This window comes from Ptychodera flava, chromosome 8, assembly GCF_041260155.1.
Source record: "Ptychodera flava strain L36383 chromosome 8, AS_Pfla_20210202, whole genome shotgun sequence".
NCBI classification, from domain to species: domain Eukaryota; kingdom Metazoa; phylum Hemichordata; class Enteropneusta; family Ptychoderidae; genus Ptychodera; species Ptychodera flava.
The window spans coordinates 27,559,821-27,573,004 of record NC_091935.1 but is presented as its reverse complement, the minus strand read 5'-3'; the positions used below and the strand labels follow the sequence as shown (position 1 = coordinate 27,573,004).

General features: G+C 38.6%; 1 protein-coding gene across 1 annotated transcript; it reads right to left on the bottom strand.

Moving 5' to 3' along the window:
- Positions 1–5,290: 5,290 nt before the first annotated feature.
- LOC139138928 (tripartite motif-containing protein 2-like) lies at positions 5,291–7,664 on the bottom strand. The gene has a single exon (XM_070707548.1). The coding sequence runs from the start codon at positions 7,605–7,607 to the stop codon at positions 5,622–5,624; it is 1,986 nt and encodes a 661-aa protein (XP_070563649.1). The 5' UTR covers positions 7,608–7,664; the 3' UTR covers positions 5,291–5,621.
- Between the last annotated feature and the right edge of the window lie 5,520 nt (positions 7,665–13,184).

The window sequence follows — 13,184 nt, the reverse complement described above, 5'->3', positions numbered from 1 at the left end:
TGCTGTAACATTTGACCAAACTGAAACGTTGCTAACGCTGTCGATCTTGATATACCAGGAACCCATTCTGACCCCCTATCAGACAGTTACTTAAACTGGTATATGACGAAACAGTTTCCATACAATAGAAAATATGCAGAACGTCATCCGATTTTCATGCTGATAGGGGTATATCACTAGGCAAGCTACCAAATTACTATTACGTGAGTCATGTCTGACAAACCTCATCGCGCAGGTCACAATGTCACACTCAAAACAATACACACCCCTTCGTTGTCATAGAGATGGCTAGTTGTACTTTAATCGCACATGTAATACTAATATATCTAGCAGGCAAGTTGTCACTAATGCAGTAGGTTGCCTACGTTAACAGTTCACAGGATGGACACTATAAGAAATTTACATTGATGACATTTCACACAAGAAACCACCATTTTTGAATGAGAGATATTCAAGATATGCAAAGTAGATGTCGGTATGCGATAGATTTACAGGTCATACTTGATATTAGCACTTTGCTGTTTTAATCTTCCACAGCAATCGCTATTTATACAAATATTCATCGTCAAAGAAAGATAAAAATGATAAACAAACAAAACAGGTGCAATGATTTTGCATTGTGCATTGGTATTTTGTTTCATTGTATGACCTATAAGAGCATTTTCCTAATGGCTATTTACGTGGTAGACCCCAAAGCTCGTATTATTTATTGTGAGTTGTTGTTGACAACGATGTTGTCATTCACGTCACTAGGGTTCTGTACATGTGATGTCAGGCGTTGAAAATGGCGACCATAATCGATATATTTAGGAGGTTATCAGTGTTGAATGAAATAAATTGTATCTCTGTTGGAAAGAAATGTCGCACAAATATTACTTTGTTGTTTTCCTCTTAATTTAAATCATTAAAAACCCAGTTGATTCCTTACAACACCGATAAGCGAAGCCAAACAATGAGTTGCATGATTCTTAGTCATTACCAATCAGGGCAAGCGTTAGTTGGAATTTTGTCAAAAGGGTAAAGCAAAGAGACTGTGCTCTAACATGGCCGTTGAATTCATGCACTCGCATATTCACATTAACCAGGTTGTATCTCATGCCCTGGTAGAGTCCTTTGAGTTGATCTGTTGAAGATAAAAAAATATGATAAAAAGATCTCTCTGGCGATTGTACACAGCCTCCGAGGAGCCTCAAAAATGGGGGAGTTCTTATATACAGGGTTATCACAGGTGGATTGATTTATTGTTCTCTGCGCAACCTAAAGTACTAGAAAATCAATAAATTGCATTCGTGCTGAAACATGTTTGTTCTATTTAAACCTTATCACAATCTTTCACTTTGCTTGTCAGGAAATGCCCCAGGGTACACGCGTTTGCTACTGTCTTAAATAGTTAATATTTTGCTGTCAGAAGCCTGTGGTAAAACATTTCGACCACGATAGCTTACTTACACGAAAGCCTTACATACCTACCATTACCAAGTGTATGTGTCATAATCTTCCAAATTAGCGCACAAAATATTATTATATTATATCATGCTACCATGCGCCATTCTGATTGGACGAGAGCTCATTCCACCGATGCTAAAATACTGTTTTAGCACTGATAGCGGTGGTAAAACGGGCCCCTAAACCAGCATTTTCGAAAATTGCCCGGTCGGTGCATTTGAACGTACCTATCTAAACCATAGACCCTCGAGAAAAACCGAAACAGTCCACTTTGTTTCAAAGACCGAAGACCGAATTTTGATACACAGATAAAGTGTGGTCACCTCTTGGTGTAAATAAGTTGGGATACATGATGAAAGACATCTCTGAAGCAGCACATTCGGGGTGTGATGCACACAAATATTAGGGCGACATAGCGCACCGTGAACTTTGCTTGATATTGCGGGAGTCGAGACGCGATATATCCTACCGCTCTTTAAAATGAAGATAGTATTCGTTCATACACAAATAAATTGACACTTCCTCACAGTAACGGTATGTCAGATATTCTTTACCAAAGTTTGAGCTGAGACCGGGGTGTCCTAACGATGTTACAATGTAGACCAAGAAGTTCAAAATAACAATGGGATGACTCCTCGCGACTGCGACGAAAAAATTGACATCAAATGCAACGAGCAGTGTCAGCGTCCAGCTCTCCCTGCATCGGGCAACACACTCTGCACAACTGTTCATCACAGTTGCGGTCATCGCAATTCTGGATTATTTCAAAATTGGTTGTTTTCTGGTACAATTAACGTCCAAATTATCCATCAAAAATAGATCCTGTAACTGCCACCTCTGAATGTCGCGACGGTCGACGTAGGACTATACCGTATACGCGTATGCGGTACAGAATGAGAAAATCTATTTTTAGTATGCCAAAAAAAGCCAGGACTACTGTTCTTATGTAAATTTATGAAAAAAATTTTATTTTTTCTTTTGATTTGAACTCTTGACCCATTTTCTGTGTGACTGTAGCAGGTATTTTTGACAAGTGTAGTTTTCGTGTTGCATGCGAATAAAATGCAGTGTCGATATGAACGTAATGCGTATTTATCCTAGGATACTGTTTGCCTGTACGTAATCCCAACTTATAAGCTTAATTAAAGCTGCAAGCAGCATTGGCGGGGCCAAGTGGTTAACATTGTTTCAAGTTCTTGCACTGATGATATTATGTGCAAAATTTGAGCTTGGGAGAGTCTTTTGTATCTTTTACCAAAAGAAGGATTTTGAACATCATCTCATAGTTACTAAAGATTTCATTGGTAAGCATATCCTTTATGCAAAATCAAATATGGCGGCCAAACTACTTGACCGATAGAAATGCTTTTTGCAAACTTTAAAGAGATCACTCTAAGGATGACATGAGTAAAATTTCAGCTCAATCGGTATTTTAGTTCTGAAGAAGAAGATTTTTAAAGATTAAATCGGAATTTTTCGAAAATCCAATGTGGCGGCCAAATCACGTGACCGATCCAAATGTCTTTTGCAAACTTGAAAGAGATCACTCTAAGGATGACATGAGTAAAATTGCAGCTCAATCGGTGTTTTAGTTCTGGAGAAGAAGATTTTTAAAGATTAAATTGGTATTTTTAGAAAATCCAATATGGCGGCCAAAGTCACGTGACCGCACGCGATTTTATTTGCAAATTCTAAAGACCTTAGGTCATGTTTGCTATATGAAAAAATTCAAATTGACCAGACCCCTGGATCACCAGAAGAAGCCGTTTTTATGTTTTTGGAAAATCCAATATGGCCGCCAGGTCACGTGACCAATCGAAATTTGTATACCCAGGTGCACGAGATCTCATAGGTACCTATTAGCCCTGCAAATTTTAGAACTTTGTGGTAAGCGGTGTTTGAGTTCCAGGTCGACAAAAAAAGAGCAGAAGAACCAGAAGAAGAAAGTTGAACTCCTGTAAAAACAATAGGGGCCCAGCCCATAGGCTTGGGCCCCTAAAAATGCTCGGTCTCGGGCGCAGAATTTCCGATGTTCGATCTCTCTGACGTCAGTTTTCTGCATTTGGGGCTAAGAGTGATGAAAATACCCAAGTAAGACAACAAAGACACGCAAGTTGATATAATATAATGGCAATAACCCCCTTCGCTGTCGGGTATACACTCGATCTTGGTTCAAATTCGCTCCATATAGCACTCGCCTATCGGCTCGTGTCGCGCATTGTACTAAATCTCGTGTATAAGCTTACCCTCCTGCGGCGGGGGTTATTTTTTATAAGTACAGCCTGGAGGAAGCAAGGTCGATTTCAAGTTGATTTCGTCGCTTATTTCGGAGCGTCTGTAGGAAAACAGTCATAACCACAGCATACATGTATGATAAAGGGTTTATTACACGAAGTTTGGGCGATACCGCGTCGTATTCGAGTGATGTGTGCGTATTTTTACGAGTTGCGCAGAAACTAGTCAAATACGGACACATCACTAATTATCATATCATATCATATCATATCTTATCATATACCTATGCCCTGTAATGTGTCTGTACTGAGTTCAGTGACATGATTTATCATGTTGATTTGCATGTCAATAAAGTGATACGCCTTGTTGATTTGCATATGAAAGGAATGATCAGCGCGTCTTTCTTTCATTCAATCGAATATTTGCATATGAGAAAGTGATACGACCTGTTGATTTACATAACAAAGCCTGATACGGCCTGTTGATTTGCATACCTGACTACTTTAATACATGGTGGCACCCTAATCAAAACAAATTATGGTGCCCGTCTATGATTTTGACTTTGACTACGATATCATGTCCGATCTCCAAAAGTGGCAGGGTTTGAAACATAGGGAAATGCGGGGTAACCAAATAAAACACATGTGTCGATATCGGATTAACCTGCTAGTAGTGCTACCACTTTGAACAAATTAAAGTACGGGCACTGACAGATCGATGACAGACCAGCTGTTCCGTCCGTGCATAAGCACAGACGCGCAGACGACAAGCAAATCGGACATGTCGGAGGACCGGCAAATTCAAAAGCACAACTTTCAAAAATATCGTGTATTCATGGTAAATGCGTTCTGGAAAATAATACCAAACACAACACTTGCATGTACCGTACCGATTCGGTAGATATTCTACATGTTTTATGACAGAGTTCAAGCATTTCTCTGCTCAACCGTTAAATAATTTGCAATGAGCCAGCTGATAGATTACGTCAGACGCTAGTATATCAATCCGCCTTAGCAAGATGACGCAAACATATGTAGTCCATCAAGAAAAACCACAGTGAAACGTATCATATTTTAATATACGAGATTAACTCTTTCAATAACGTGGGCATAGGTATATGATAAAGAGGTTATCCCTCGATATCACCTCTAGGTAGGGTCGTATTGCTGCTAGTGCGGTTGTGGGCCGCATCACACGAGTCGAAGACGAGTGTGATGCGGCCCACAACCGCACTCGCAGCAATACGACCCCACCAAGAGGTGATATCGAGGGATAACCTCATAATATCATATCATATCATATCATATCTTATATCATACCAGTATATTGATGGCGCAAATGCAGCGATCCGATTGGTCGAGACGCGAAAAGAACCGTGGTATATTGGCGATATACCACGGCTTGCATACGCACGAGCTCTCAGGTTGAGCAAATATCCGTTTTTGACGTTCCACGCCAGAATTTCAATATACTATTATGATAAAATAGCAATGAATCACACCCAGCGACGGTATACCACGAGATTTTGACCTGTTCACGACATATATGCTTAAATAATATAATATAATATAATATAATATAATATAATATAATATAATATAATATAATATAATATAATATAATATAATAGTTTATTGTGTTCAAAGGCCTCCGGTTTTGGAGAAATTCATACATACAATAATTTGAAAGTTTGTGCCGGTACGCCATCCAAAACAAACTGTCTTCCTCTTGGAAAAAGCATTACAATAAATTTACAAAATTTGAGTAAAGTTTTCGGCTGCTTTGTTTGCATAAGTCTTGTGAATTTAAGAAATTTGTTTCTGTCTGAAAATACTGTTAGGTGTATCTGTCTAAGTTCATCAAGAATAATATACTACGATTGCTAGACAATTTTTTCTCACTTCGCTCCATTTTAGTAGGTTCATTCAAGACGTTTTTCATTACTGTTCGAAGACTCTGATGCAATCATCGCCGTAGTCTACCACTACCACTTTCATGTCTTCTGTCACAACTAATCCTGTCGGACGACAGTCACTCCAATCATTGCTGCTAACTATACGTGATATAAATTTGCCCCTGTTATCAAATTTCTGAACCAAATTATTTTTCCTACTAGAGACATACAGATTTCCCTTTTTATCGGTCGCTGTCCCTTGTGGCAAAGAAAAGTGACCGTAACCTTTACCAGAACTTCCAAATTTAAACAAAAACTCACCGTCTGCATCAAAAGCTTGGATACGGTGGTTGTTCATGTCTGATACAAATACTACACCGTTACCGCCAACATGCAAGTAATTTGGCCCCTTGAACTGCCCCTGTCCTGTACCATAAATACCGAATGATTTAACATATTGGAAATCACGTGAGTACTTCCTGATGCAGTGATATTTCTTATCCGTATTCTCTGAGCTCTTTCCATCCCAGTCAGTTACGTACACACTTCCATCCACTGGACTAGTGGCGATGTGCCAAGGGTTCTTGACTTCCTCACCAAAGCATTTAATCAATGAACCATTCTCATCTATCACAATGATACGTTTGTTATGGAAATCAGTCATTAAGTATTCATCATTGGCCGATATCGCAACATCGCGGGGTTTGAAAGGCTTTGGAAACTGTGAAAATGTGAAGCTTGATTTGTATTTCCAATCTCTATCAGTTATTTGTACTCTGTTGTTACCAGTGTCAACTATGACTAAGTCTCTGTGTCTATTAATCCTGACATTCAGAGGATAACTGAATTTTCCAGGTCCTCGACCTTTGCTCCCTATGATCTTTACCAAGCCTTTCTTGCCTTCCTCTTTCTTTTGACAATGTGGCTTGACCTTATTCAAAGTAAGCAATCCCAGCATTCCTTCTTCCTCACACTTCTCGGCAGGTGTGAATTCAACCATATCTGTTTCAGCAGACGTTTCTATCCTCATGGAGATGAGTTTGTTCATTTGATTCAATGTCTCTTGCTTGGTTGACATGAGCTGAGCTGGTGACCCATGATGCATCAGTGTTTCTACATAACCACATTGACTTGCCATATTACCGTGTTTCATCTCCCATTCATCTATTTCAACTTCACCTTGCTTCACTTTCTTACCATACTCCACCTTCAGCTCTTCTATCAATCGTTTCTCTTCCCTCTGTGCCTTCTCTATAACCTCTGCTGTTTTCTTTTTCACCTTTTCTTCTTCCGCCTTGCACTTGGCAACCAGTGTTTCTCTGAACTTTTTCGCGTCTTCTTTGCAACTCTCAGCTGCCTTTTCTTTTTCTCTCACCTTGCTCACAAGTTCCCTCAGCTCCTTGGTGTATTCATCGGCTGCTTCCTGCAGTTCACTATGGACGTGTTCAGCACTTCGATGTTTGATTATGGCACAGTCTGTACATACAGTAACTGCACATGTTTGACAGTAGAATTTTACTTCGTTTGTCGGGTGGACGCTGCAGAAAACCATTTGCTGCAGTACCAAGCGAGATGATTTGGTATTTGTGTATTCATCTTCTGTGGCGACCTTATGACCTTTCATGAACCTCTCATGTGGTTTTGTGCATTGGGTACACAGACTTACGCCGCAATCAATGCACCAGTGAGTTACCTCCTTGCTATCACATCCATTACACACCGGCTTCTCGGTGCCATGGTCTGCAGGACGCTCTTTCAGATACAGATCTACTAACGAGTTGATGAAGAAATTATCTTTCAGTCCGGGTACTCCACCATGGAGAAGCTGACAGGGAGTGGCACAAGAAGGACAATTCAGCTTACCCGTTTTCTTCACCAGCGTCGTCAGACAAGGCTCGCAGAAAGTGTGATTGCATGGTAAGACTTTTGGCTTCTTGAACAGCTCCAGACAGATGATACAGGAAAGAAAGTTCTCGCCAAGTTCATTCAGAACCTTGTCCAATGCAGACTGTTCTGGAAATGCGGCCGCCATCAGTGCAGTGTTTCACCTGAGTAGTGAAGTGCTGACGCTGCTAATCTTCGTTTGCCAGCAATTATTCCGACTCCCTAGCAAGCCTTTAGTTGAACAGTTATATGACGAAACAACTTGTGTGCGGTACAAAATATGCATGGTATGAATTGATAACCGTGACGATAGGTGGTATTTACTTGGCAAAATATCAAAGTCCTGTCATGGGAGTCATGTCACTGTACCGTATTTAATAGGCCGAATAAACATTGTCCTGTAGGTCAAAATGTCACACTCTACACAAAGCACAATTCTATGTTCCCAAAGATATTGTTTGCTATCCTCTGATATAATGTGCAAGGCAACATACTTCAGAATTTGATTATAAGTCCAGAAATACTTTGAGGTCATTTTGAGCCCGCTTTACAAAATGCCTGACATCAGATAACCCTTACCTTTGTCCTACTGTGAAAATCTAATAAAGCGGCTAAACATCATACCAACCTCCTCAATTATGTCCATATTTGTACTTTCATGGCAGACGAACTGCATTTGTAACACTTTCAAATTTCAGTGGACGGAAAATCCCGAAATTTTGCTTCAGACGGGCAAAATATATTTGATCAGCTGACAGAGTCATCATTTCGGGTTTAGCAAGTTGATTCTTTCATCGACATTTAATCCTGTTTTACTTTCACTTCTGTGGAATTGTACAAAGAGCAGCGCTTTGCGCACCATATGATGACATAGTTACTCGCTGTTTTCAGTGTGTGTATACTAAGTGGATTGTGATTGATGAGACCAGACAGTATAATTATCAGTCTTTCAAAGTGAACACTCAAACCACTGTCAAAAGATTATGGCTTCACTGCGAAAGCTAGCCTTTGACCCCGGCTGCCTGTACACTGGTTTCTCTGGTTGGTTTCGTTTTATTTGAGTTTACGTTTCGTTTTGCTTTCATTCCCCTATATACAAGCTACGGCAACAAAAGCAATAAATAACATGCGACGCACGACGCTGTGAGATATTTTTTCATATCTGAGTTATCTGAGGTAACATTTAAGCCAGTCTTACATGTAAAGTGTATTCATAGTTTGTACGCGGATGCGCTATTTTGCGGGTTGCGGGTTGCGGGCTGCGGTTGCGGGCTGCGGGCTGCGGGCATGAAAAAATGTGGGTTTTTTGGTATCATTTTGGCTAGTATTTAGAATAACTGCTAAAAGAGTATCTATGTATTTATTTATGGAATAAAAGCCGTGAACTTCTTGAATAATGCCGTTATTTGAGTTTACATCTGGTAAATTGCCACCAATGTCAGAATAGTCCATTTCCCATCCATCATTCGCCGTTGCATGCACAGCGCTAGCGCACTGCTGATCGAATACGAAGCTTTCGAAATGACTGAACACGGTTGAGTAATAATATGAACACAAAAAAATTTCAAAACAAATCGCTATTTTAAATCGCTCTATTTTCTTTTTACGAATAGTTCAAAAGTAAATTTCGGATTTTTGACAGCACAGATGAGCTGGAGACGAACTTCAGTTCAGTTCGTTGAAACTCGGACACGCCTAATTTGTTACTTTTTCATGGAATGCCATGCCCTTCTCACGCTTCAGATTAGTTCAACCGCCGATAAAAGCACAATTTTCGAAATCGTTTTCAATGCCGTTTAAAATTATTTTATTGTGGTGAACACGATTATAGTCCTAGGAAACTTCATAGTCACGCTGGATCAAATGCTTGGAGCGACTATCATACTACAGGTGCAAGTTATAAATAGAAATCGTTCATGATATTAGGAGATACACATTTATTGAGAGCTGCAGAACGCAAACTCATCCAAAAATATTCCTATTAGATCGATTCCTGAAAATAAGTCAACGCACCGGCGTGTTTTTCCCGCTGAAATTCTCGCGTAGAATGTTAGCGGAATGTCGTTCTCTGCGGTCGCGACCTCGGGTGAACCGAAACGGCAAAGTAAACTAAGTTTTTGTTGTACGTCTTTTTCTTTTTAAAGATTATTTCATGAAAATTACCCGGCATTTAAATACACATCACTTCTACGCCTTTTTAAGTCAAAACTTTTCTTACACATTGTATTTTTCTAAGTAGGTATTGTTTAATTTTCTGTATGTTTTGCCCTAGTCTCCCTAGAACCGAATTGTGAATGGATGCATTACAAAGAATTTACTTCCTATGGCCTGATACTAGAAATGTAACAATTTTCATTGTGCGATAACTGGCGACATTTCCGAGGCGCGAATAATTTTGTCAGTCTATATAATCCCGCTCACATCCATGGCAAGAAAGAAAAGTGATTTCAGATCCCTAGTTATTTGTAATGGCCAGGCAGCTCGGAATAAATAAATTGGTCCTTTGAATCGCCGCTTTTAGTTTAGCAGATTTTGGGGTTCTTTTCGGAAATGCGGCAAAAATACTTCCGCACTGCATTTTTTGGGAATTTTCGGTGATGGCGCCCTTCAGTTTCTCGGGTTTTCACGCCTGCGGGACTTCGAATGAGAATTTTATCACCGCCGATTGGCTCTGACGACTAACAATACCGATAGTATTGACACGTTTTGCAACGGCCGTCGACTTTTCAGCAGTAATATCCCAGTTTTACTGGTTTGTAAAGTAATAATAATAATAATAATTATAATAATAATAAATTCGCTGCACCGCTTCTATAGTTTATCCAAAAAAAAATTAGTCTAGAGAACAATATTTTTTTCTTCCTGACCTAAACAGTTAACCCTCCATTGTTTGAGTACCCTGCTAACAAATTTTCAGTAAAAGGTTTTATTCTTTTTGGAGGATTTTAGCTTCATAACAGCATTCTTCACTGCATCACAAATTCAAGTTGCAGATACATGATGTGTTGCCTGCATACACAGTGAATGCATGTACTAATCTTAATCACAATAATTGCAATTATTTTCAGGGACGTCATCCTGGTGCGTTTCTTTAGGAAGAAAAAGCCAATGATGGCATCATCAACATTGTCACTAGCCAGTGGTCAAGCTGGAAAGACCCTTCATCACATTTTTGGCAACAAAGAATCTGTTTGTCTGAACGTTGTGACCTTAGAAGACTGTTTTCCAGGTAAAGCAGACATATATTGTAAAAATGTTTATGGCTGTAAAAAGTTTTAAGAAAATACTTTTTTATTGTTTCGGCACATGTGCAAATTTATATTGGCACACAAGGTATTATGATTCATGGGAAATCACAGTATTTCTAAGAATATCAATAGATCATGTATATGGACAAATGTAGTAGACTATTTTCTTTTAAAAATGAACAATATATCTATCTGTATTTTTGCTATTCATACAAAGGAGTACACAAAATTTCTCTCAGCGAAAAATGTTAATTTACTGAATAATTTCTGTCCAGCAGAAAATGAAGCAGCATCTGAAAGTTGTTTGTCTGGGAAAGAGACTCTCACGTGACAGAAAGTACATGTAGTATACCCATGGTTAAACATGAGACTGCATTCATTGGAACATCTACTCCCAGCACCAGTACAGGGTACTGCAGTGAAATCACCCCACTGGGAAGTGTAGTACCTATAATCATCAGCTCAGGTAAATATCAAGCTTGTATGAAATACATACACACACACACACACACACACACACATATATATATATATATATATATATATATATATATATATATATATATATATATATATATATATATATATATATATATATATATATATATATATATATATTTCTTCCTTACTGGGTTTCTTTGACCCTGTGTTCACACCTTACAGTTGTCTTTGAGTGTATGTATATGTAATGTGTGTGTGTGAAGTCTTGTGTTTGTGTGTGCTATCTTGTCAGCATGATACAATAATGCCAGAAATTTACAATCAATTTTGGAAGTGATTAGTTTTTCATAGGTGTGGCTTCATAGTTTTTTACAAATTTGCATACTTGGCAATCAGAACTTTTAAAAAATCAAAATGAATTCTTGACAATAACATATCTATTCAATAGATTCTTCAATGGGTGATGAAGTTATTGTCATCAGTTCTGACTCCAATTCAGATGAAAATATTTGTCCAGGAAGAAAACGGTCTAAAAAAAGGAAGAATGCTGTGCTGTCTACAGAATCAGATTCTGATGAATCATTAAACATGGATCCATTTGGACAAAAGTCAAATAAACAGCTGAAAAGGAAGATTTCATTGCCAGGTGATTCTCATGTGTGTGATGTTGATCTCACATCAACAAATTCAGTATCACACACGTACATGCACGGTACTTCTGATTCCTCTGCTACTAGTATATGTGATTCTTCTGATGAGGAAAATGTACAATCTACCTGTAGGGGAACTGTGTCTACCTTTACAAGTGCCAAAACTGCCATTTGACATTGATGGGACATTTGCAAATAAACTGACCTATGATAAAACGCTGGGGAACAAAATGAAGAGTACCGTAGATGGCAGAAATTGGGGTAGATACAACAAGTCATTCAGAAAAGGGTTTTCATATAAAGATGGTAAAAGATTAAGAGCTAACTGTAAAGGAGGTTATAGATGTATGAATGAGGATTGTCCCTTTTTTAAATATTATGATAAACATAATACACAGCATAAGTTGACTTTTGGCAAATCATCCCTATGCCAAGAATGTGAGCAAGAAATGACACACATTTCTTGTAATGCAGTCAAAATATGGGAATTTCCCAAAAAGAGCAACTTTGTCACTGTGTATCACTATGGTGAACACACTTGCATGGCAGTAAAAAGGCCCACTCTGCCTGGTAGTATGAAATCTTCTCTGAGTGAAAATCCAGATATGAAGCCATGTGTTGTTTCATCGCGTTTTCTCATGAATGTTGTTAAGAATGCTGAAACAAAACAAGAAGTTGAAGAGACAGCCTTTAACTTAACTGACTCTCACCAGAGTAGAAACCTGAAAGCAAAGGTGCTTGGGCCACAAGTTTGTAAAAGAAAGTTAGCAGAGTTACAAGATAAATGTGTAACACTTTATGAAGATGAATTTCTTTTGTATGAATACCAAATGAAGGAACAAAGGAATGGTATGTGGTATGTTATACTGTCAAAGATAGAAAATGGTGTAGTAGTGAGAAAGGAATTCCAAACAGACACTCCTGAGAATTATAATACCTATGTAATAAAGTCATCCAAAGACAGATTAAAGACAGCAGTGAATATGATGGATAAAGAGCATTTCATGGGAAATGAATGGGCTTTCATGGACTTCAAAGTTAATAGAGTGAAGATGAAAGGACAGAATCTAAAAAGTCTAAGTATCAGTATGTATCATTCATTGCTCAAACGTATTGTATGGATTGCCCGAATGGACTGTGAGCATGAAGACACAAAAACTGTTGAATTCTTTTTGAACAAGCTAGATGAGATGATATGTCAATTTTCTAATGTTGAATTGTTCAAACCAGCAGCTGGCTTCATGCTAGACGAAGGTGGTGGTTTGCATTCTGGGCTGGAAAATAAATATGGGAAGGTATACTGTGAAAATAATGTTATTACATGTCGCTTTCACCTCCTTCAGTGTGCAAATAGGCATGTGAAAGGTACATTTATTGGCCAACCTG